The sequence below is a fragment of the Chrysemys picta genome, chromosome 17 (assembly GCF_011386835.1).
Source record: "Chrysemys picta bellii isolate R12L10 chromosome 17, ASM1138683v2, whole genome shotgun sequence".
NCBI lineage: Eukaryota > Metazoa > Chordata > Testudines > Emydidae > Chrysemys > Chrysemys picta.
Window position 1 is genome coordinate 21,688,221 of NC_088807.1, and position 23,903 is coordinate 21,712,123.

The 23,903-nt window shown below is 58.8% G+C and overlaps 2 protein-coding genes across 2 annotated transcripts; both read right to left on the reverse strand.

The window, feature by feature from the left end:
* Positions 1–3,334: 3,334 nt before the first annotated feature.
* On the reverse strand, positions 3,335–14,599 carry LOC135976177 (leukocyte immunoglobulin-like receptor subfamily B member 2). Its single transcript, XM_065570808.1, has 6 exons — positions 13,886–14,599; positions 11,459–11,581; positions 10,849–10,876; positions 10,502–10,527; positions 10,154–10,191; positions 3,335–9,198 (listed from the first exon to the last, which is right to left on the reverse strand). Exons 1-6 carry the CDS (start codon positions 14,232–14,234, stop codon positions 9,007–9,009), a joined length of 756 nt encoding a protein of 251 aa, XP_065426880.1. The 5' UTR covers positions 14,235–14,599; the 3' UTR covers positions 3,335–9,006.
* A 170-nt stretch (positions 14,600–14,769) lies between these two features.
* LOC101940455 (immunoglobulin superfamily member 1-like) lies at positions 14,770–17,387 on the reverse strand. The gene is made up of 5 exons (XM_065570960.1): positions 17,088–17,387; positions 16,878–16,913; positions 16,254–16,544; positions 15,212–15,496; positions 14,770–14,921 (listed from the first exon to the last, which is right to left on the reverse strand). Exons 1-5 carry the CDS (start codon positions 17,383–17,385, stop codon positions 14,770–14,772), a joined length of 1,062 nt encoding a protein of 353 aa, XP_065427032.1. The 5' UTR covers positions 17,386–17,387.
* Positions 17,388–23,903: the final 6,516 nt, after the last annotated feature.

The window sequence follows — 23,903 nt, forward strand, 5'->3', positions numbered from 1 at the left end:
CAGCCCGTTTCTCTTTGCTCACAGCTGGTTTCTGTCATGTTTCTTTCGTGTTTTACTTCTCTTGCAGTTTTCTAACAATGGCTTAGGTACTTAGAGACTCTTTTTTCTTCGTGTTTCACTGCCCGGTTCTTCCTTTAACTTTCCCCCTCAGGCCTCTGTCTTTCCTCTGTCTGCCTCCTCCTGATCCTGCCATCTCTGTCCCTTCTGAAGGGGACTTTCTCCCTGACAGCTCCGTGCCTGGCCCCTTCGATGACACAGTTCAGCCACCGGGTCCCTTTCCACTGGCTCCCACTCGCTGGGGCCCTGCATTTCTGGTGCTGGTTGTTACCTCGCTGGCTGCTGGTGTGTCTCTTGCAGCACTGGGCAGCCTCCCTCCAAACTCTATCAGACATTTCTGCCAGGAGGGTCCGGGGTGCGCGGGGACGTGGAGGAGGAAGGGGTGGGGGAAGGGGAGCTGCTGTCCCCTGCTGTTTTCTTTCTCCTACCAGAAAAAAAAATACCATCCCGGGCTCGAGCTCCCCACACTGCCGCTGCCCGGGAATCCTTGGGGGTCTCCCCACAGCTGTTGTTCCCAGGCTGTTTCTGAGCAGCCAACATGTGCAGCTCCCACTGCTCTTGAACCCGACAGCCCCCAGCCCCGGTGGGCATCACACAGCCAGCCCTGGAATGCAGTCACAGGCGGGGGGCGGGGCCGGCTGGGCAGCCCCTGGGCCCCGACTCCTCTGTGTGTCACCAGACCTGGGGCAACTGGGGGAGCATCCCCCGTGGAAAGGCCCCTGCTTTGCAGCTCCCCTGGGAGCAGGGATTCCCCCCTCCCTCGGCCCCGAATCTCCAGCGGCTGCTGCTCCCCCAGGCGGGGAACCCTCAGTGACTCCGTCCCCAGTCACAGGCTGGGCGTCCCCTCTGCTGAGTCCCAGGGCTCAGGGCAGAGCCTGGCGCTGAACGTACCATCAGTGCAGAGACTGACTGGGGGTGGGGCTGGGAGCGGGGACACCAAGCCGGGCCGCTCGCCTGCTACCACCAGCTCCACGGAGTCACTGGGATGCGACCAGATGGGCGGGTCCAATTGGGTGCTGTATTGGCAGCGGTAGCTTCCTCAGGTTCTCTGGTTCACATTGCAGATGGGAAACTCAGCGACGTCCCCAGCGGGGTCCGTGTCCTCCAGCACATTCGGGTTCCCATCTTTGTACAGAAGGAACCTCATGTTCTGGTGCCGACCCGGACACCGGATAGTCACAGCTCCCCCAGGGTCACCCACCTGCTGGGACTCAGGGAGATGGAGGGTTTGGGGGAGCTGAGCTCTGTAGTGAGAAGGAGACAGGCCGTGAGACAGACCCCGGCACAGTCACTGCGTCCCGTCCTCTCCGCACGGTCCCAGAGACGGGGTCCCTGGGAGAAAACCAGCCAGAGGAACCTCTCCGAGATCCTCAAGATTCCTGGGAGCTACGCCCAAAACTTCCAAGAACCTAAATCCAGAGCACCCCTCTGTACCCGTCTATCTACTTAATGGGTCCCCCAGCCCGGTGTCCCCCTCCTCATCCCTGCCCCATGGGATCAGATCCATGGTCCCATCCAGCCAGTATCGTCCCCCCACCCCCCAGATCAGACCCACAGGCCCTCACAGCCGCTGTCTTGTACCCAGCAGCCACCAGTAGCTCCTGCGTCTCTGGCAGGGGCTGGAAACCCACCGCTCTCAGGCTGGCGGCACCGGATTGGGCCAGATTGTGTCTGGTACAATGCCCAGCTCCTCCCCAGCACTTCGCACCCACAGATCTCACAGCGTTTCACAGAAGGGGGAAGGGCATCAGCCCCATTTTACAGGGGGGAAACTGAGGCAAAGAGGCGGGCAGGGACTCGGCCAAGGTCCCCCAGGAAATGACAACCATACCAGGAATGGCAGCCAGCTGTCCTGAGTCCCAGTCCCAGCGCTCTCCCCACTAGGCCACACGGCCACCCAGGCAGTGTCAGCCTGGCTCAGGGCCTTAGAGAATTGGCCGTCTAGTGGCTACAGCAAAGGACTGAGATCTGGAGTAATATCCCCAGCTCCAGGAGGAGAGTGGGGTCTTGTGGGTTAGAATGAAGGGGGCTGGGAGCCAGAACTAGGGGAGTGGGGTCTAGTAGGTTACAGAAGGGGATGCTGGACACCAGGACTCCTGGGTTCTCTCCCTGGCTCCGGGAGGAGAGTGGGGCCTAGTGATTAGAGCAGGGGGTGGGGGTTGGGATCAGAGGTGCTTGGTGCTGCACAAACATGCAGTGAGAAACAGCCCCGGCCCTAAAGCAGAGCCCTGAGTATAAATAGACCCTGCAGGCACCTCACTGCATCTACAAGAAACCTATGGGCTGTGTTCTGATCTCAGCCCCATGGGGTCAATCCGGAGTCAGCCCTGACTGCACTGGGGGCAGGTCCGGGTTCTGATCTCAGCCCCATGGGGGTTAATCCGGAGTCAGCTCTGACTGCACTGGGGGCAGTGCCGGGTTCTGATCTCAGCCCCCCCGGGGTCAAAGCAAGGAGGTTGAACTGAGTTTTCGGGTGAAGGCTCAGGGCTCAGCTCCTCTTTTCCTCTCTCCCGTCCCTTCTCCAACCCCCATCCTTTACTCACACTCCGCTCCACCCGGCCAGCCAGAAGTTTGGAAAGGAGATGGATTGTTACGGACCAGATCCTAGAATGACTGGGTCCTACACCCTGGTATCAGATCAGCCAGACACCCCCGCCATGGGCACACACCCTGGTCTCAGATCCCCCATTATGAGCACATGCCTTGGCTGTCTCCGATACTCACTGAGGAGGAGGATGGTGAGAGCAGACGCCATGACGGGGCAGTGGGGACCCCTCACCGCTGCCACCAATGCCCTAGAACCCAGCTCCACCCGCCTGAGGCCCGAGTGCGAGGGGAATGAGGAACTGCAGGACTCAGCAGACTGGGTCAAACAACACTTCCAAACTGCCACACTTATGTCCCAGGTTCAGCACATCCCTATCCCCACTTTCCCGTTACAGTTGTTCTGGTAGTAACCCACGTGATGAGCAAACCCCACAGGAGTTTTGGGCGCTGCCGGGATCTGTAGCTTAGGTATGAGGAGTGTTGCTGCAGAGCTAATGGGGAAGCCAAAAAACACCCTCAACGGGGAGAGAGAGAGAGAGAGAAGCAACCAGCTTAACCACAAAAGTTATTTATTGCCAGATGTTGTGAGAGGCTACCGGTGTGGTGCTTCTGCTTTCTCCTGTTGATATCACTCAGCTGCGTGCATGTGTTCCCTCTGTGTGCTGCCCCAGCTCTGCAGATAGCTGACACAGCAAACCCGACGAGAACCCCCAATAACCACAGAGTCTAGGAAGGTACAAAGGCCCCTCGGCCAGGTTTATTGCGACCCTGACACAATTTCAGTTCCCCGTAGATTACTTAGTCTACCGGGCATACTGCTAGAAAGTGCCGCTTGGCAATGGACTCAGCTCAGTGGCGGGACTTTCCACTGCCCCCTCAGCCGGACAAAGACACCACCCCAGGGATACATTTTCATACACAGGTACAAACAAGTTACACATCACTCCTGACGTATTGAGGTGCAACCCCTCTACGTAGCAAGGTACAACCCCTCTATGCAGTAAGGTGCCGCCTCGCACCTTGTACCTGTTGGTTCGATCAAAACATCTCTATCCATCATTTTACCCTTTTGCCCCTATCATTGGGATGGGTCGGCCTGTTCCGGTATAGTGTGTCTTGGTACCATGTTTATACTGTAACTATGCAACATCAGCCCTTTCCTTGCCAGCTTCTGTGAGCAGGGCCTGCCTCTTGCTCACAGCTTAACTTTGCTTTTATGCTAGCAAAGTCTTGACCATTACTTTAGTTCAAGCCTCAGGGCCTTTACTTACTACACCAGATAATAACCTGTCATGGACTCACAGATTGTGCCCACTCTTGGCCCCGTGCGGTCCGTGGGGGGTGCCCCTTTCAGTGCGACAGCCGTTCTTGGGGGTCCACTCTCTTGCGGGGGTTAAGCCCCTCCACCTCCTGGGATGGCACCTCTCTGAGCCTTAGCACGTCTGTCTCTTGAGTGGGCCCCCTCAGGGAGTCCGCTCGCTCTGGATCTCCCAGGCCTCCACTCCCAGAGGGAATAATGCAACCCTGTTCTCTAGACCAGAGTGACTCTCAGCCAGTGTAAAACAGGAGGGTTATTGAGAGTTGAACCCAGCACAGGAAACTCTCAGTGCCTCAGGCCTGGCCTCCCTCAGCCCAGCACACCCCAGGCTCTCTGCATCCAAGTGGGCTCTGCCTGCTCCCCCACTCCAGCCCAGAGCCCCCCTGCTTCCCAGATGGACATCTGATATCACTGGTCCCAAGTCCCGCCTCTGTCCACGTCTTCTCTCCAGGTAAACAGGGTCGTAAACAAGGTCATCTGGGCCGCCTCTCCTCTCTGCCCTCCTCTGGCCTCTCTGGCTGGAACCAGCTGGTTAGGTCACTGGGGTCCTCTTGTCGCAGCCTATTGTCCTCCCACTGGCCAGAACCGGCTGCGACTCCTGAGCTGGGTCGTCAGGCGTCAGGTCTCCAGTCGCTGGGGTATCCATCATCCAGGCCTTTGGCTGGGGTCCCAAGTTCTCTCTCCGATCTGGAAAAACAAGGAAAACACAAGAAAATCCCCCACTTCCTCACATCACCATAGGGGAGCCAAACAAACAAAACAGTTATAATATTGATTATAAAAGGTTTAGAAAACTAGAACTGATCACACAAGTCAGGGTCAGAAGGCTACACCTAGAGAGAGAGAGAGAGAGAGAGAGAGAGAGAGAGAGATGGGTTCTCACCACTCCGTGAAGCTTGAATCGATCGGGGGTCCCAGGTGGTGGTGGTAGCTGAGGGACCGGAGTGCTGGAGACAGGCAGAGCCCCCAGCACAATCAGTCAGGAGAAGATGTCGTCCCAATGGAACTGATGCAGAGTTTGGATCCAGGCATCAGAACACTTACTTGAGCGTGGGAAGGGGTTTGTGTAGGGGCAAGAACAATGGTTCGAGGGAGACACTAGATTGGTTTATGGGTAAACTGATGGCTCAAGGGAGAAGACCAAAGTTGTTTTGTTCAGGCTAGACAACAGGAGCTGATCATTCCTGGCCATGGACGGTGCTCCTTGGAGGGAGCTCACAATGCAATTAGGGAGCTTCAGTATTTTGGATACCAATCAAGGATTTATTACTAGAATTGGTCTGATAACTGCTGAGCTGGGGGTGTGCAGGCATGGGCTCATTAACATCTGGAGAAGAGATCCCCCATCATGCACTGCTTCCCTGCTTCGCTGGTCCCAGAGTTCAGTGCGGTTCTTGCCTTGGAATCTATGGTCTTCAGTCTGTAGCTGATGGAGATGCCTCCTTGTCTCATCTCCCATGCAAATGAGGCCTGGGGAGTTTCCTTAATCTTGTCACCCTTGTCCCAGGCGTTTTGGTGGGTCTCCCACGGACTTTCCATTGGTGTTTGTAAGTCTGTTGTCTGATCGGCTTTGGTGCAAGCAGAGGCTGCCGGGGGGAGGTCTTTTGTGAGTCAGACAGGCTGGGTACTGCGCCCTGGTTCCCTGAGAACACAGAGCTGATAGGGAACAGGGTGGAGGGACCTGGCCAACCTCCTTCGCAGGTAGCGTCACTGCAGACGCTATTCTTAGCGCAGTGGTGTGAGACAGAGACGGGACAGAGGGGTGGGGGGGTTGTGGTTTCTGGTCCCCCACAATGGGACGGGGGAGGGATAAATTTAGATCCTAAGTTGCTAAAGCAGCACCCGAAAAATGCATGAAAAGGGGAAGTGTGAGCAGAGCAGGTGCTCGCTTGCTGATTCTGCTCCTGCCAGTGAAACTCAGCGTAAACCTGATTCCCCGGCAGTGACCCTGTAATATCCATCACACGTTGTCTCTAATCTGCAGGTGAAATCTAGTGCGGTCAAAGTAAGCAGAGGGCTTTGCAAAATGAAAGAAACCCAGGGACTGTCAACCTTGCGAAGCATCATACAGCTCACAGCTTGTCACCCTAAACCTACCCTGCAGCCTTGAGGAACGTGCATCTGGCTGAGAGCCAGGCGACCACGGGGTCTGGTCTTCTTCATGAACTAGGAGAAAATGCAGGCAGAAGCCCAGCTGCAGAGTGGGGGTATCCAGTTTATTGCACTGAGTGTAGCATGTATGATTACCTGTCCCGTGGGCGGGGGGCGTATGTGTGCATTCGGTGCAAGGAGCTCCTGGCCCTCAGGGACCACGTATGGACTCTGGAGCAGGGCCGGCTTTAGGCCGATTCCACCGATTCCCCTGAATTGGGCCCCGGCCCTAAGAGGGCCCCGCGCAGCGTCCCTGCCTAAAGCAAAGCTCTGGGGCTCTCCGGGAAGCAGCAGCTGTTGCTGCTAGGCAACGAGAGACGCTGGCCGTGGGGCGGGGGGGGGGGGGGAGCTGAGGCAGAGGCAATGGGGACTGTTGCAGGTCAGGAGGGGGCAGGGGGGAGAAGGCACATGTGCTTTGCAGCCTTCCCCTCCCCTCCCCCCAGCACTCACCTGGAGGAGACCCCTAGGGGGATTCTGGTCCGGTGGGAGACAGGAATCTCGGCAGTGGACCTCACTCACCTGAGCAGCTGCTGGGGCTTCGGTCAGTGAGAGTTTGACCCCGTGACTCCCCATAGATTTGTAATATTGGGTTGGTTTTGTGGTTTTCGGTGGTGTTGCTGTTTGAGGGTGAGTTTGTGCCTGTGTCTGTTTCAAAACTAAACTCGGGATCATGTAACCCAGGAAGAAAGCCCCGAGCCAGTACTTAGTGCTGTGAACTCCAGATGAGAGAGAGAGGGAGGTTTGGAGGAGGAAATCAAATACATCAAGAGGGGAGAATGCGAAAGGTCTGCAACACGGCAGGTGGAGACTTTTATCTCTCCCTTCTCCCCCGAGAGAGGGGAAACTGAGGCACGGAGTGATCTGATTCCCCTCCCCAAATTATTTTGCAAAGGAGGGGGACGGGGGGCTCCTATCCAAACCAGTTCCCTTCCCATCAGCTCTGCTTCCCCTGCTGCAAGACCACTGTAGGGGCTGAATATTCCCATTAAACTCTGGCTCCTTTGTTTGCCCTGCAACAATAAAATAGACCGGCTTGGGGGGGAGGAATATCCCCCCCCAAAGCTGTGTGGACATTAAGGTTTTTTTTTGGAGGGGGGGCACGATAATATTCCGGATCGATCAAACACCCAGCTCAGCTTTCTAGCCATCCAGCAGCTCTAGGGAAGGGAAGGAAGGTGCTCTTGGTGCAGAGCGATCGCAAAACAGGGGTGAATTTAGTGAGGGGGGGTCCAGTTGAAATCCCACCCGATGCAGCCACACAGAATCGCTGGCGGCGCTGGGAGAGGCCAGGAGTGGAAGCAGGTGGCCCGGGGGTGGGGGGACATTTGCCCTCAGTCCTGGGCTCTGGGATGGACTAGGCTGGGTGGGTGGTGGGTTCAGTCTAGTCTTTCAGTCTGTTGCTCTCTCTGGGGTTTGTGGTTTTCATCTGGCTCCACCGAAAAGATCAAACAAGCTCAGTAGAAAAGGGGGATGAGAGAGGCGGGAAGGGGCTTGTAAGGGGTTAAAGTGACCCATCAATGAAAGAGTAAAACCAGAGTTTGACTGGGTTTCCCCCCAGCCACCCCTCCTGCAAACACTGGGCAAGGGGCAGCCCCAACCCCCACCGAGGCTATGGTGAGGGGCAGCAGGGGAGGAAGGAAGCCACATGTGATGGCAGTCCCCTCCCCCCCAGCACCCACCACCCCCTCTCCGGCCCCCAAACTCTGTCCCAGAGCCTGCACCCACCCCTCCGCACTCCCTCCCAGAGCCTGCACCCCTCCACCCATCCTGCACCCCACACTGTGCCCCAGCCCGGAGCCTGAACCCACCCCTCCGCACTCCCTCCCAGAGCCTGCACCCCTCCACCCATCCTGCACCCCACACCGTGCCCCAGCCCGGAGCCTGCACCCAAACTCTGTCCCACTCAGCCCTGGGCAAAGCTCCCCTTGGCTGGCTCCCAGCCCCTCTCCAAGGATTGCAGCTGTCTGGAAGTGCCTGCCTTCCACACCTTCCTCATTCACACCTCATTCATTCAACAGGTCAATTGATTACAAAGTGGGGGAAGATCTTATTCAACTTCTAGCAAAAAGACATTTTTCTTTTACCTTAATTATACTGCCTTAGGGGCCAGCTATAACATTACCAAGGTTCAATACAAAGTCATAGAAAAGTTATACAACAATGCATAATGCAGAGATTTATCTACAACTGCACTGATTGACTGCTGTGTGCAGTAATATAGTGACCCCTGGGTCTTTGAATGAGGCTTTATACTTGGGGGGGGCGAGCTGCGAGCGGGTGGGCAAGCGGCCGGTGGGCAAAGAGGCACGCAGTGAGCCAGCAGGGGTTCTAGGGGCGGGTATGGGGGTTTCTGGCAGGGGAGGGAGAAGGTGAAAGGAGGCAAGTGGTGGGTGGGCGACTGACTAGGAGGGACACAGCAAGCCAGCGGGGGGCTAGGGGGTGAAGAGGGGTGTGATGGTGGGGCCGAGCGGGGAGGGGTCGGGTCCTATTTTACTGCTGTGATCTGGTCACCCTATGTCACCCCCCTCCCACAAACCTTCCTTTTCTTCCTTTTGGGCCCACAGCTGTTTCGGCGGGGCGGCGCTGGGGAAGCAGAGTTTGTTTCCGTGGGCCGGGAGGCGCTGGGGGGTGGAGGGCACAATTTTATATTAATAAGGAAATATTTTATAAATTTTAATAAAATAAACATTATTGAAGAAAATCAGTTGTACAACTATCAAAACATGAATTATTTTCCTAATATGAAAGTGAAAATCAGCTAATTAATAAATAATTTTGTTATTATTTATATAGTCATGGAAAGTAAATAATACATGGAAGAAATGAAAGGGTTCTTTTTAAGTGGCTTTTTTTTTTAGTCATCCCTGCTGGGGCCCCGTCGAAACTGTTCGAATTGGGCCCCGCACTTCCTAAAGCAAGCCCTGCCCCTGGGTTCACGCCATGGGGGTGGGTGGGGGGCGCTTCTGCACCCTGGGGGCTGTACCCGTCAGGCCCTTGCTCACGTTGATGGTGGCATACAGGACGGGCTCGGGGGCAGGGGCTGGGTCCCCCCGCTTGGCCTGCAGCACCTGGCCGTCCAGCTTGGCGTAGGTGAGTCCCTCGGCGCCGGGGTCGGTCTCCTGGGGCTGGGAGGGGAGAGAGACACCGGAGTGTGTGTGTGTGTGTGTGTGTGTGTGTGTGTGTGCGCGCGCCAACACACACACCAGACAGTTCTGATCCCAGACACCAGGGGGCAGCGATGCCCAGGGCTGGCTCCAGGCACCAGCCCACCAAGCATGTGCTTGGGGCAGCGCCTGGAGGGGGGCGGCGCAGCGGGGCGCTCCGGTCCGAGAGTGGGGCCGTGACTGGGCTCGCCGCCCTCCCCGCAGCGCTCCGGTCAGGGAGAGCGGGGCCCCGTCCGGGCTCGCTGCCCTCCCCCCGGTGTTCCGGTTGGTCGGGGATTGCGGGCCCGCGGCCGGGCTCGGCACCCTCCCCTGCCGCGCTGGGGGGGGTGGGAGAGGGCGGGCGGCGGGTGGCTTTTTTGCCTAGGGTGGCAAAAAAGCCAGAGCCGGCCCTGGCAGTGCCCCCCAAACCCCACCCCATGCACAGTTGCTCTGACACGCTCTGTCCTGTCCAGCTCCGGAGAGCTGCTCTTCCCCCCAGCAGGGAATCCAGCAACACCCCCTTCCCCCCCATACACTCCAGCCCACAAAGCCCCATGGGGCAGAGATCAGGGAAATTCCCCCTCCCCTCCCCTGGCACCTGCCCCCCATGGAATTCCACTGACCCTCCCCAAATCTCAGCCAAATGCAAACGTTTGGAGGAAGGTTTGAGGGGGTCAAGGTGTGTTTTGGGGGTGCAGGGTCAGGCTCTTATTCTCTGTGCTCTGGGTCTCCCGCCCCTCTCAGGGGGGAGCCCGTTGTTGATCTCCAGATCCGGTGTCTGCCCTGAGGGGGAACGGGGGGGGGCAGGCAGAGTCAGGGGGGCCGGCGTCTGAACATGGCTCTAGTGGGACCTGTGCAGGGCTGGATGGTGTGTGTGGGGGGGGAGGCTGGATGGTGAACTGGTGCTGGGGGTGGTGGAGGAGTGGGGGGCACTTACCAGGACATCCATCTGCTTCCCTTCAGCCACAAGGGCGTCTGTGGAATAGAGACACCCAGATCAGTGAGCGGCTGGGCCCAGATCAGGGCCCTGGGCCCAGGCCCCCACCCCACATCTGAGCCGTTCGCAGACTGGCCTGCCTGCCCCCCGGCATACTGGGGTGGGGCAGGTTCACAAGCCCCATGGTGCAGCGGGGGAAACTGAGGGGGGCAGGGGCGCCCCCAAAGGCGCACAGTTAATCAAGGCTGCACCCCACATCAGCATGCCCCCCCCCACAGGATGTGGCCCCTGCCAGGGGCACCCGCCCCTCCCCCCTGCTCCATGGCTGCCCCCTCATGTGTGACTTACAGACTGTGGCTGCAGCCTCGGACTCCCTATGGGGAGAAAGAGAGAGAGAGATAGTCACAGAACCCAGGAGTCCTGGCTCCCAGCTCCGCTCATCTATCCATTAAGCCTCACTCCCCTCCCAGAGCCAGAGAGAGAACCCAGGAGTCCTGGCTCCCAGCCGATTCCAATCTAACCATTAGATCACACTCCCTTCCCAGAGCTAGGGAGAGAACCCAGGAGTTCTGCCTCCCAGACCTCTTGATCTAACCATTAGATCCTAGTCACTTCTCTGAGCCGGGGAGAGAACCCAGGAGTCCTGTGTCCTGGGGCAGGTAGATCGGGGGTGGGGAGCGGAGCTGGGGTCTCACCTGCTCTGTCTCGGGGCTGGTCCTTTCCCTGCGGAGACACGAAGCAGAATCGTCCATGAGTCGACCCAGATCCCGTGTACCAGCCCTGCCCCTCAGCCCTACAGGGCATCTGGGATGGGGGGCCCAGGAGAAAGCCCCCCCCCACCGCTCTGCCTGGGGAGCACCTCACCCTCCAGCTGCTGAACCTGGATACCCTAGAGACAGACTGAGCCCAGCTCCCTGCACCACAGCGCCCCCTAGTGAGCCCTCTGCCCCACCCCCTGCAGCACAGCACCCCCTATTGAGCCCTCTGCCCCACCCCCTGCACCACAGCGCCCCCTAGTGAGCCCTCTGCCCCACCCCCTGCACCACAGCGCCCCCTAGTGAGCCCTCTGCCCCACCCCCTGCACCACAGCGCCCCCTGCTGAGCCTATACCCTTTGCAGCCCAGCGCCCCCTAGTGCTGCCCAGGGGCTTTGGGGCCAGCTCTCACTGCCAGGGGAGAGCGCCCCCTGCTGGGCCCCTGCCCCACCCCCTGGGTTTCCATCCCTGTCTCCCATCCAAGCCATGATCCCTTCCCAGCCCGGCTTAGCAGCGGGTTTAACCCTTCCCTCGCTGGCCGGGACACTCACTTCCTCGGGTTCTTCTGTAGCAGACAAAGGCCAGGAGGAGGAGGAGGAGGACGGCGGCTGCCGTGCTCACCCCGGCGATGATGGTGCAAGTCAGAAATGGTGGTACGCTTGGTTCCGATCCACCTGGGAAGCAGCACCAGGCCGTGAACACTGTGAGCGGCTGGTTCATTACCTCCTGCCCCAGCCCCTCCCCCACAAGGACCCAGGGACCCACAGCAGAACTTTCTATGGGGCTAGTGGGGGGGCAGAAGCAGAGGGGATTCTGGGCAATAGTGGTCAGGGGGCTTCACTCCCAATAGCAGAGGGCTGTACTGGGGTGGGGGCAGGGTGTGTGTGGAAGACGTAACAGTGCTGTCATCGCAACAACCATCATTAGGTTCCAGAGTCAACAACATGTCACTCTGGATCGGTGGGTTCAAGTGTTAACACCATGTCTATCTGGATTGAGAGGTTCCAGAGTTAATGCCGTACTGGGCAGCACCCCAGCGAAGGGGGAGCCCTGCTTCTGAGCCATTCACCCAGTCTGTCTGCAGACTCAGGCAGACAGATGGGATACACGGGATCATTATCCATGGCTCTCTGGCCCCAGTGCTGTTCTCCCAGGGGAATACACACTGAGCTGTGCCCCACACAGGTGGCTTTGTGGTGCCAGTGAGCAGCACAGCACCCCGGTTTGTGGTCTGGCTGGGTGTGGGGCTGGGAGCAGGGATGCTGAGTCAGGCCCCTCACCTGCTATCACCAGTTCCACGGGGCAGGCGGAGACAGGCTGTGAGACACAGACCCCGGCACGGTCACTGCGCCCCGTCCCCACAGCCCGGCCCCAGTGATGAGGCTGATACAGGGGCCTGCTGGGAGAGTCTCCTGGATGCTTTTCCCCCAAATCCAAGACCGAGAGAGCTGGGCTAGTGACACAAGAGACACGGGGTCCCCCACCCCTCAGCGGGGCAACACGCGGATCCATCTGCAAGGAGCCCGTGGAGAGGTGGCTGGGGCAGGGCAAGAAGAGGCCGAGGGGACCTAGAGGCCAATTGCGTTTTATCTCCATCAGCTGGGGAAGGAGAAATCAGTTGAGTGGGGAATGATCACAAGTGAATCAGAGTTCGCTGGTGTAGCAGGAACTGCTGGGTAGGGTCACACTGGGAACTATTGCTGAGCTCGCCTGGACAGTAACTGCCATTGGCTGAATTCAACCCACTTCCTGGGCAACAAGTTACATTCCTGGAGCACCAGGATCTGGCGTTAGAACGTCCAAGGCACTAGGCCAGAACCCACCGCTCTACGGTCCCTTCGCGGCTTCTCTGTCCTTAGGCTGGTTTGTTGTGTCTGGAGCCATCCCCTGGCGCCGTCTCTGTTTGCTGCTCTGAGTTCCAGCTCAGATACCTGCAGCTATTTCTCCAGGCGATGGGTCGGCTTCTCAATCGAACAACTGTCCCTCCGCTGCTTTTTCTAGAGTCCCTTCGCTCTCTGGCAATTTTTCCCTTCCTGTCGCTGCCCCTGAAGGTGCTGAGTGGACGTTTTGTCCGTACTATTAGTTTTACTTTCGCTACAGCTCACTTCCTCCTCATTTCTCCAGCCCGTTTCTCTTTGCTCACAGCTGGTTTCTGTCACGTTTCATTCGTGCTTTACTTCTCTTGTGGTTTTCTAACAATTGCTTTGTAACTTAGAGACTCTTTTTTCTTTGTGTTTCACTGCCCGGTTCTTCCTTTAACTTTCCCCCTCATGCCTCTGTCTTTCCTCTGTCTGCCTCCTCCTGTTCCTGCCATCTCTGTCCCTTCTCAACGGGACTTTCTCCCTGCCAGCTCTCTGCCTGGCTCCTTCGATGACACAACTAGGCCACCAGGTCCCTTTCCACTGGCTCCCCACTCGCAGGATCCCTGCATTGCTGGTGCAGGTTTCTACCTCGCTGGCTGCTGGTCTCTCTCTCCCGGCGTCTGGGCCCCACATACCCCTAGTAACACCAGCCATTCTCCCCACCCAGCCCCAGCCCTTTGTGGCTCCCCCATGGAAGCGGCTCCTTGGGCAGAATGAGCCTGTTTAACTGGCCGAGGGGGCCCCCTTCCCTGCCCCCGGGCCAGCTAGAACCCCGAGCCCCATCCCTGCCACCAGAGCAATCCCAGTCTGGCCCCAGTCCTGGGTCAGCCCCACCAGCCAACTGACCTGAGCCCCAGCCATGCTATGCCGAGTGACCCCAGCACTGTGCTAGGCCTGAGCAGCCCCCAGCCCCCGACACCAGCCCAGCGTCCCTCGGCAGCAGCTCCATATTATACCGGTCACCTGTGCCGTCTCCGCTCCGCAGCCGGGCGTCCCTCTGCTGGGCCCAGAGCTCAGGACACAGCCTGGCTCTGAGCATCCCATCAGCATGGAGCCCCCACGAGGGTCTGGCTGGGGATGGGGCTGGGAGCGGGGACGTCAAGCCGGGCCCCTCACCTGCTACCACCAGCTGCACGGGGTCACTGGGCTGCGAGGAGACGAAGGGCTCTGATTGGAGCCGGTAGCTGCACCTGTAGTTCCCTCCGTGCTGCCGGCCCACGGTGGGGATGAGGAACTCGGCCCCGGCTTCAGCAGGGTCCATCTGTCGCGGTGGGTTCAGGTCTCCAGCCTTGTGCAGGAAGAACGTCACGTCACGGCGCTGCCCCTGACACCGGATGGTGACGTCTGCCCCTGGGGCGGTGACCCCAGTGGGGCTCAGAGAGATGGAGGGTCTGGGTAAGCTGGGATCTGCGCACAGGAGACAGGCTGTGAGAGTCAGTCCTGGACACCCCCCCAGCCCCGGCATCCCCGGCCAGCCGCAGCCATGGACAGATCCAGGGGCCCCCGGGCAGAGATTCTCTCCCAGATCCCAGAGTCCCCCCACCCAGAATCCCGGCCCTGCGAGCTGGGCTCCCAGCCCCACAGACACCGAGCCGCAGCTCCCTAGTTCTTGGGATCCTCATATGCCCGAGTCACAGGCTTGTCTCTGGCGCCCGGCACCACAGGGCCCGAGCTCCACACAGGAAGGGAGTCAGACCCCTGGGAGGCAGAGAGGGGTCTTTATCCCCATTCTACACAGAGGGAAACTGAGGCACAGACAGATTCACTTTCCTTAGTGAGCTCCCAGGGGCCAGGACTGTCTCTTCACTCTGTGTTTATGCAGCGCCTGGCACAACAGGGCCCTGATCATGGCGGGGGCCCTACATGCTCCCCCAACACAAGGGATCCAGCACTATTGAGGTCAGCATTTGCAGAGGTCTCCACTAACTGTGAGCGTCTTGGTTTGTGGGCGCTCGGCCTGAGATCCCCCAAGATTGAGGCTCCTTCACAAGGAAGGACACTTATGAAAACTGCGACGTGCTCCCATCACACAGAGTCTGTGGCCACGCCAGGAGCTGGACCAGATCTCCTGGGTCCCAGCCCAGCGCCATGTCCACCAAGCCACCGCTTCTCCTGCAGCCCCGGCCCCATTCATCTCTGTCTGGGGCGGGGCCTGGAGAACAGAGGGGAAGGGATCACGGGATTAAATAGCGACTCACGGTTCCTACGCACAAGGGGCAGCGTTAAAGTCGCCTCCCTGCCCCGAGTCTCCAGTCACTGCTGCTCCCCCCTGGCTGGGGAACCCCCCAGTGACTCCGACCCCGCTCCCAAGCTGGAGGTCCCCTCTGCGGGGTCAGGGCTCAGGGCAGAGCCTCGCTCTGAGCGTCCCATTGGCACCGAGCCCCCGTGAGGGTCTGGCTGGGGGTGGGGCTGGGAACGGGGACGCCGAGCCGGGCCCCTCACCTCTCACCACCAGCTCCACGGGGTCGCTGGGGTACGACACGTTGAACGGCTCCGATCTGCTGTGATAGGAGCAGCTGTAGCTCCTGCCGTCCTCCCGGCGCACGTTGCTGATGGGAAACACAGCCTCATTGTCGTCCGAATCCACAGGTGGGAAATGGTGTCGCTCTTTATTCAGCACGAACCGCACGCCCCGGTGCTGCCCCCGACACCAGACGGTCACGACTCCCCCCAGGGAGAGCGCCCTGCTGGGTCTCAGGTAGATGCTGGGTTTGGGGTAGCTGGGCTCTGCAGTGGGAAGCAGACAGGCCGTGGGACACAGGCCCCGTCACTCAGTCCTGGGGCCCGACCTCACCACGCGGCCTCAGTGATGGGTCAGTCCCGGCGGCCCTGGGGACGGGTTCCTGGATGCCTTTCCACAGGGGCCAGAGTTTCCTCTGAGCCCTGGGCTAACAGCATGAGACACGGAGCAACCCCAGCCCCTGGGGGCCCAGAGCTCTGCTCGCTCGTGGGTGACAGGCCAGGACAGTCTCCAGGGTCCCTTCACTCCCTGGCTTCTCTGCTGGGAAGGGGCTGGGAGCCAGGACTCCTGGGTTCTGTCCCTGGCTCTGGGAGGGGACTGAGGTCTAGTGGGGAGAGCAGGGAGGATGGGGGCCAGGACTGCTGGGTTCTGTGCACAGCACCACCCCTGACTTGTAGGGGACTGTGCAAGTCTCTACTATACACTGAGGTTTATAACCTTCAGCTCCGCCCATCACCCCCTAACTGATGTGTTGCTTGGGAAAGGCCCCCCCTGCACTGCAGCTCCCCCTGGGAGCAGGGATCCCCCCTTCCTCAGCCCTGAGTCTCCAGTTGCTGCTTCTCCCCACTGGCTGGAGAACCCCCCAGTGACTCCGTCCCTGCTCCCCGGCCGGGCGTCCCCTCTGCTGGGCCCAGGGCTCAGGGCAGAGCCTGGCTCTGAGCATCCCATTGTGCAGAGACCCCCTGTGGGTCTGGCTGGGTGTGGGGCTGGGAGCCGGGACACTGAGCCGGGCCCCTCCCTCACCTCCTACAATGACCTCAATGGAGTCACTGGGATGCGATGTGCGATTCTGTTCCACTATGGAGTGATAGTCGCAGGTGTAGCTCCCTCGATCTTCCCGGCTGACATTGGCGATGGGAAATTCAGCCACGGTCCCATCAGGCACCGTCCGCACCTGTGGATTTGGGTCTCCAGCTTTACGCAGAAAGAACTCCATGCCCGGGTACAAACCCGCACAGCGGATGGTGACGTTTCCCCCGAGCGCCACCGCCCTGCTGGGGCTCACCCAGATGGTGGGTTTGGGAAATTCTTGCCCTGCTTTCAACAAGAGACAGGAGTTAAACAGGGGAGACACAGCCCCTGCCTCCCGCCACCCCAATTCAGTCCATCCGTCATTTGGCCTTGGGGGGGCTCATTGAACCAGGACGTTGAACCAGGGGACGGTTCCTCTCTGCTTCGTCAGACCCCGGGAGCCAGATTCGACTCCTAGTTACTCCATGCGGGGGGGTTGGGGGGGCACAAAAGAACGGGGCCGGGTCTGAGCTCACAGGGGGAGTTTTGGGGAAGGTTCAGGGCTCAGTTTCTCTTCCTCGCCCCGATCCCGGCCCCTTTCTGATGTTAATATCCTCCCCACAGACTGATACTCACCTCCCAACACCCAGCTGTGCCCGGCCAGAGAGCAGCCTGAAAAGGAAATTGGTGTTAGGGACCAGATCCCAGAGCACCTGGATCCTACACCCTGGTCCCACATCCCCCCCATGGACACCAGCCCTGGTCTCAGATCCCACCTTATGGACACACGTCCTGGTCTCAGATCCCACCTTATGGGCACACACCCTGGCTGTCTCCGATACTCACCGAGGAGGAGGACGGTGAGAGCAGATGCCATGATGGGGCAGTGGGGACCCCTCAGGGCTGCCACTAACACCCCGGTGCCGAGCTCCACCCAGCCTGAGGCCCGAGTGCGAGCGGAATGAGGAACTGCACCGGGGGCTGCAGCCCCAGGAAGCCCGTGATGCACTCGGCCCCTTTCCGCCCCATCAGATGGTTTCTCTGCAATCTCCAGGCCAAATCTACTGTGGTCAGAGCAAAGCCAGCTCCCTGCAACGCCCAGCAAACCACATCCCCTCCTGCAGCTGCCCAGCCCCCTCCCCATCACCTCCGAGCCCTTACACGGGAGCTGCCCAGTCCAGGGACTAGCTGGGAATGAGACAATCTCAGGAGGCCTCAAGAGGTGCCCAGCTGCCCTGACTTTTTCCAACAGGCCGGTCTAGCCTCCCTGGAGCAGCAGCTCAGAGTACAGGAGGGCTCTTTCTCCTCCCCGCTCTCTAAGGTAGCATCACTCTCCCATGAAGTGGGACAGAGATTCCTTCCTGACCCGGTTGGGCCCAGTGCATGCCCTGGAGCATGAGGGTGGAGGGACCTGGCCAACCTCCTTCCCAGGTAGTGTTGCTGCAGAATCTATTTTTAGCCAAGTGACGTGGCACAGAGACAGGACTGGGGCCTGGGAGAGTGGTGGTTTCTGGCCCCCATGAGGGTGCGAGAAATGGGTAAATTTAGATCCTGAGTTGTTAAAGGAACAGCCGTAAAATCCGCGAAAGGGGAAGTCTGCCCAAAGCCGGCGCTCACTTCCTGTTTCTGCTACTGCCAGTGAAACTCTGTAAACCTGATGCCCGGCATCTACCCTGTTTATATACCCCAGTTCTGGGAGGGGAAGGGGGTCTACTGATTGTTGGGTGGGGCTGGGAGCCAGGACGCCTGGGTTCTCTCCTAGCTCTGATTGGGGCCCCGGGGGTGGGGTCTAGTGGTTAGAGAAAAGGACACAGATTAGAACCAGCCCCCTAGAGGTGAAAGGCCCCATGTCCCTTCCCCAGCCCATCGGGTTTGCGCAGCACAGGGCCCGGGACAGAGCTCACAGGGGTCAACGGCTGAGCCAAGTTCCCCCCTCCCTAAGCCCAGAACCTCCAGCGGCTGCTGCTCTGCCATGGTTGGGGAACCTCTAGTGACTCCTTCCCGGTCCCCTTGCAGGCTTCCCCTCTGCTGGGCCCAGGGCTGAGGGCAGAGCCTGGCTCTGAGCGTCCCACTGGGGCCAGGACCCACTGAGGGCCCAGCTGGGTGTGGGGCTGGGAGCGGGAACGGGCGGGTCCCACTTGGTGCTATATTGGCAGCTGTAGATCCCTGTGTCTCTCTAGCTCATGTTGAGGATGGGAAACTCAGCCACGTCCCCCACGTTAAGTCCATCGAGCGCCGTGCAGCCGGGTCTCCAACTTTACTCAGAAGGACCCTCGCTCCGTGACACCGACACTCACACCGGACGGTCACGGCTCTCCCACTGGGTGCAGGGAGATGCTGGGTTTGGGCTCTGCAGGCAGAAGGAGACAGGCTGGTCACTGCGTCCCATCCACACAGCCCGGCCCCAGTGACGAGTCTGATACAGGGGCCTGCAGGGAGAGTCTCCTGGATGCTTTTCCCCTGAATCCAAGACCGAGAGAGCTGGGCTACTGACACAAGAGACACGGGGTCCCCCACCCCTCAGCAGGGCAATGGTGCGGATCCATCTGCAAGGAGCCCGTGGAGGGGTGGCTGGGGCAGGACAAGGAGAGGCCGAGGGGACCTAGAGGCCAATTGCGTTTTATCTCCATCAGCTGGGGAAGGAGAATCAGAGTTTGCTGGTTTAGCAGGAACTGCTGTGCAGGGTCACACTGGAAACTATTGCTGACTTTGCCTGAATTAAAATTCTCCTTTGAACAATCTTCATTTAAATGACACAAGCACAGAAACAGTTTCCTTCCCTTGCCAAAGCTGTTTTCAAACTTTCCCTTGATTTTATAGAACTTTGTTTAACACAGAATTGTTCTGTATTGGCTTTATTATTATTATTATTTTGGTCTCTTCTGTTGCCTGATTGTGCACTTCCGGTTCCAGATGAGGTGTGTGGTTACCGGTCAGTTAGTAACTCTGAGCTTCTACTGAACCATCATCAGAATTAATTGTTCCCTGTCAAGTCAGTTTTACGTTCATGCAATCCCAGAATGTAGAGTTAGAAAGTAAAGTGAACTAGACCAGAACCCCACTGCTCTACGTTCCCTTCGCGGTTTCTCTGTTTTCAGCCTCTGTACGTCCCAACTTTGCAGGCAAATTTCTTAGGATGGTTCATTCTGTGACATCTTTGTTTGCTGTTCTGAGCAGAGTGACCAGATATCCCGATTTTATAGTGACCAGATGTCCCGATATTTCTGTTGCTGCACCTGAAAGTGCTGTGCGGTCCTGCAGACGTTTTGTCCGCACTATTTTCTTCACTTTCACTACAGCTCACTTCCTCCTCATTTCTCCAGCCTGTTTCTCTTTGCTCACAGCTGGTTTCTGTCACGTTTCATTCGTGCTTTACTTCTCCTGCAGCTTTCTAACAATTGCTTAGGTAACGTAGAGACTCTTTTTTCTTCGTGTTTCACTGCCTGGTTCTTCCTGTAACTTTCCCCCTCATGCCTCTGTCTTTCCTCTGTCTGCCTCCTCCTGTTCCTGTCATCTCTGTCCCTTCTCAACTGGACTGTCTCCCTGCCAGCTCTCTGCCTGGTGCCTAGGGTTACCATACGTCCGGATTTTCCCGGAGATGTCCAGCTTTTTGGGACTCAAATCCCCGTCCGGGGGTGTTGCGGAGTGTGGGGGAGTCAGGGCCCTGCACCCCTCTTCCCAAGATTCACTGCGACTCTCAACCAGCCAGTAAAGCAGAAGGTTTATTTAAGGACAGGAACACAGTCTCAAGCAGAGCGTGTAGGTACGACCAGACCCCCTCAGTTAGGTCCCTCTGGGAGGTTCAGGGAGCTTAGACCCCAGCTTGGGGTTCCCTGCGTTGCACCACCCAGCCCAAACTGAAACTAAACTCAAAACTCCTCCCGCTGCTCCTCTCCTTTGTTCAGTCTCCCGGGCAGAAGGTGTTAATTCTCCCCACCCCCGTTCCTGGCTCAGGTTACAGCTCAGGTAGCTTCCTTCAAGGGAAGTTCCCCCTCCTCACTGCAATCCCCCTGCAACATTCCCAGGTCAAATCTGCCCTGCTCCCTGCTCCGTCACATCTCTCCCCCCTTCGAGACTGAACTGAGCGGGGTCACTCTGACCAGTGACCTGGGGAAGTTCAGGGCTCCCTCTCCGGGACAATGCGTCCGCTATCAGGTTGTCACGTCCCTTCACATGGACCACGTCCATGTCATAATCCTGCAGGAGCAGGCTCCATCTCAGGAGCTTGGCGTTGGCTCCTTTCATCTGGTGCAGCCAGGTCAGGGGAGAGTGGTCGGTGTGCACGGTGAAGTGACGCCCAAAGAGATATGGCTCTAGTTTCTTGAGGGCCCACACCATGGCCAGGCATTCCTTCTCGATGGCCGCGTAGTTCTGCTCCCGGGGTAGCAACTTCTTGCTCAGGTACACGATGGGGTGTCTCTCCCCCTTTTCATCCTCCTGCATTAACACCACCCCCAGTCCTGTGTCTGAGGCGTCGGTGAACACCATAAAGGGCTTGTCAAAGTCTGGGTTTGCCAGAACTGGGCCACTGACCAGAGCCTCCTTCAGCGCCCGGAGAGCCTCCTGGCACTCCTCGGTCCAGACCACTTTGTCTGGCTTCCCCTTCTTGCACAGCTCAGTGATGGGGGCGGCTATGGCGCTAAAGTGGGGCACGAACCTCCGATAGTACCCCGCCATCCCAATAAAGGCTTGGACCTGCTTTTTGGTTTGAGGAGCGGGCCAGTCTCTGATCACCTCCACTTTGGCTGGTTCCGGCTTTAGGCAGCCGCTTCCCACCCGGTGGCCTAGGTAGGATACCTCAGCCATCCCCACCTTGCACTTCTCCGGTTTTACGGTCAGCCCAGCCTTCTGGAGTTGGTCCAGCACTTGTCTAACCTGGGATATGTGGTCCTCCCAGGTCTGGCTAAAGACACAGATGTCATCGATATACGCCACGGCAAAACTCTCCATCCCCCTCAGTAGCTGATCCACCAGGCGCTGGAAGGTGGCCGGCGCTCCCTTGAGGCCGAAGGGCAGGGTCAGGAACTCATAGAGCCCCAGAGGGGTGACAAAGGCCGATTTCAGCCTGGCATCTGCATCCAGCGGCACTTGCCAATAGCCCTTTGTAAGATCCATGGTGGTAAGGTACCGAGCACCTCCCAGCTTGTCTAGGAGCTCGTCCGGCCTGGGCATGGGGTAGGCATCGGCTACAAGGATGGCATTGAGCTTCCGATAGTCCACACAGAACCGGATCGACCCGTCTTTTTTGGGGACCAGCACCACCGGCGAGGCCCAAGGGCTGGAAGACGGCTGGATCACCCCCAAAGCCAGCATGTCATTGACCTCTCTTTCCAGGTCCTGAGCAGTTTTCCCTGTGGCTCGGAAGGGGGAGCATTTTATAGGCGGGTGCGATCCTGTCTGCACCCGGTGGACAGTCAGATTAGTGCGTCCAGGCTGGTTGGAAAACAGCTGTTGGTACAGATGCAGCACCCCTCCGATCTCAGCTCGCTGGGCAGGGGTTAGCCGATCAGAGAGGGGAATTGCTTCCCGGGGGAAGCCAACTCTTGTCCCAGGGAATAGATCTACTAAAGGGTCATCTCCCTGCCCCTCCCAATGTCCACACACGGCCAACACCATATTCCCCCTGTCATAATATGGCTTCATCATATTCACATGGTACACCCGGTGGTGGTGTGCCCGGTTCGACAGCTCCACCACATAGTTTACCTCGTTTAGTTGCTTGACAACCCTGAAGGGCCCTTCCCAAGCGGCCTGGAGTTTGTTTTTCCTCACGGGGATGAGGACCATCACCTGATCCCCAGTGGCGAAGGCGCGGGCCCGTGCTGTGCGGTCATCCCAGACCTTCTGCTTCCTCTGGGCTCTGGCCAGATTCTCCCTGGCCAGGCCCATGAGCTCGGCAAGTCGTTCCCGGAAGGTCAGGACATACTCCACCACCGACTCTCCATCAGGAGTGGCCTTCCCCTCCCATTCGTCTCTCATCAGGTCCAGGGGCCCCCTTACCCGCCTTCCATATAGCAGTTCGAAAGGCGAAAACCCGGTAGACTCCTGGGGTACCTCCCTGTACGCAAACAGCAGGTGAGGTAAGTACTTGTCCCAGTCCTGCGGGTGCTGATTCATAAATGTTTTCAGCATCATTTTTAGCGTCCCATTGAACCTCTCCACCAGCCCGTTGGATTGGGGGTGATATGCTGAGGCCCAGTTGTGCCGGACCCCACATCTCTCCCACAAGCACCGGAGTAGGGCCGACATGAAGTTGGACCCTTGGTCCGTCAAGACTTCCTTGGGGAACCCCACTCGGCTGAAAATGGTCAGCAGCGCATCCGCCACAGTGTCTGCTTCGATGGACGATAAGGGCACTGCCTCGGGGTAGCGGGTGGCGAAATCTACCACCACCAGGATGTATTTCTTCCCAGACCGGGTCGTCTTGCTGAGAGGTCCCACTATGTCCATGGCCACCTTCTGGAAAGGCTCCTCTATGATGGGCAAAGGTCTCAATGCTGCCTTCCCCTTGTCCCGGGCTTTCCCCACCCTCTGGCAGGGGTCACAGGATCGGCAGTACTGCCGGACGTTGGTGAAGACCCCGGGCCAGTAAAAGTTCTGTAGCAGCCTCTGCCTGGTGCGCCAGATCCCCTGGTGCCCTGCGAGAGGGATGTCATGGGCCAGGTACAGTAGCTTGTGGCGAAACTTCTGGGGAACCACCAGCTGCCTCCTGATCCCCCACGACTCCACTTCCCCTGGGGGAGCCCACTCTCAGTACAGGAACCCCTTCTCCCACAGGAACCTCTCCTTGCATCCTCTCCTCATGGTCTGTACCACACTGAGGTCAGCCAGGCCCCTTAGCTTCCGCAGGGAGGGGTCCTTCTGCAACTCGGCCTGGAACTCGGCGGCTGGGGAAGGGATGGGGACCTGCTCCCTCTCGTCGGCTGGGTCGGAAGCCCCAGCCACCCCGAGGCCTGTCCTTGGGTGTTCCCTTCCCACTCGGGAAGGGTTCGGTGCCTCCAGTGGGACATCCTTCCCAAGGTCAGGGCGTAGTGCCCCTCGCCGGCTCTGGCTACGGGTCACGACTAAGGCAGTCTGGGGGCTGCTTGGCCAGTCCTCTAGGTCCCCCCCCCATCAACACCTCAGTGGGCAAATGGTGGTGCACTCCCACGTCCTTGGGGCCCTCCTTGGCCCCCCATTTCAGGTGTACCCTCGCTACGGGAACCTTGAATGGGGTCCCGCCCACCCCGGTCAGGGTCAGGAAGGTGTTGGGCACCACCCGATCTGGGGCCACCACCTCGGGCCGGGCCAGTGTCACCTCTGCGCCCGTGTCCCAGTATCCATAAACTTTCTTCCCATCCACCTCCAGGGGAACAAGGCACTCGCTCCGCAGGGACAGCCCCGCGCCAACCCTGTAAACGGAGAACTTTGAATCCGGAGCATCTGGCCCCCCAGAGAAGCTGGCCTGGGGCCCTTCTCTCTCTTGAGCAGTTGATAAGCTGCCAGCCCCTCTTGCGTGAGAAGCCTGCCCCTCGTCCATCTGGGCCTCTACCCAGTTAACCCGGTGCGGGTTCGGTCTGCTCAGTCTGTCCTTGAGCTTGGGGCACTGGGCCCGAACGTGGCCTCTTCGGCCACAGTAATAGCAGCTCATGTCCCGTGGGTCCCCTCGAGCCGGTCGGTTGT

Bases quoted from the DNA above. Each gene is read 5' to 3' on its own strand.
- LOC135976177 (XM_065570808.1), bottom strand. From the start codon at position 14,234: ATGCCGGGGCTGGGGGGGTGTCCAGGACTGACTCTCACAGCCTGTCTC. The intron at 10,877-11,458 runs GTGAGTGTCCCG...GTGTCTCCGCAG, and splicing joins CTACAGAAGAACCCGAGGAA to GGAAAGGACCAGCCCCGAGA. The intron at 10,192-10,501 runs GTAAGTCACACA...TCTATTCCACAG, and splicing joins CGAGGCTGCAGCCACAGTCT to ACGCCCTTGTGGCTGAAGGG.
- LOC101940455 (XM_065570960.1), bottom strand. From the start codon at position 17,385: ATGGGGAGGGGGCTGGGCAGCTGCAGGAGGGGATGTGGTTTGCTGGGC. The intron at 16,914-17,087 runs GTGAGTATCGGA...TTTCCTTTTCAG, and splicing joins TCTCACCGTCCTCCTCCTCG to GCTGCTCTCTGGCCGGGCAC. The intron at 15,497-16,253 runs GTGAGGGAGGGG...TTCCCACTGCAG, and splicing joins CATTGAGGTCATTGTAGGAG to AGCCCAGCTACCCCAAACCC.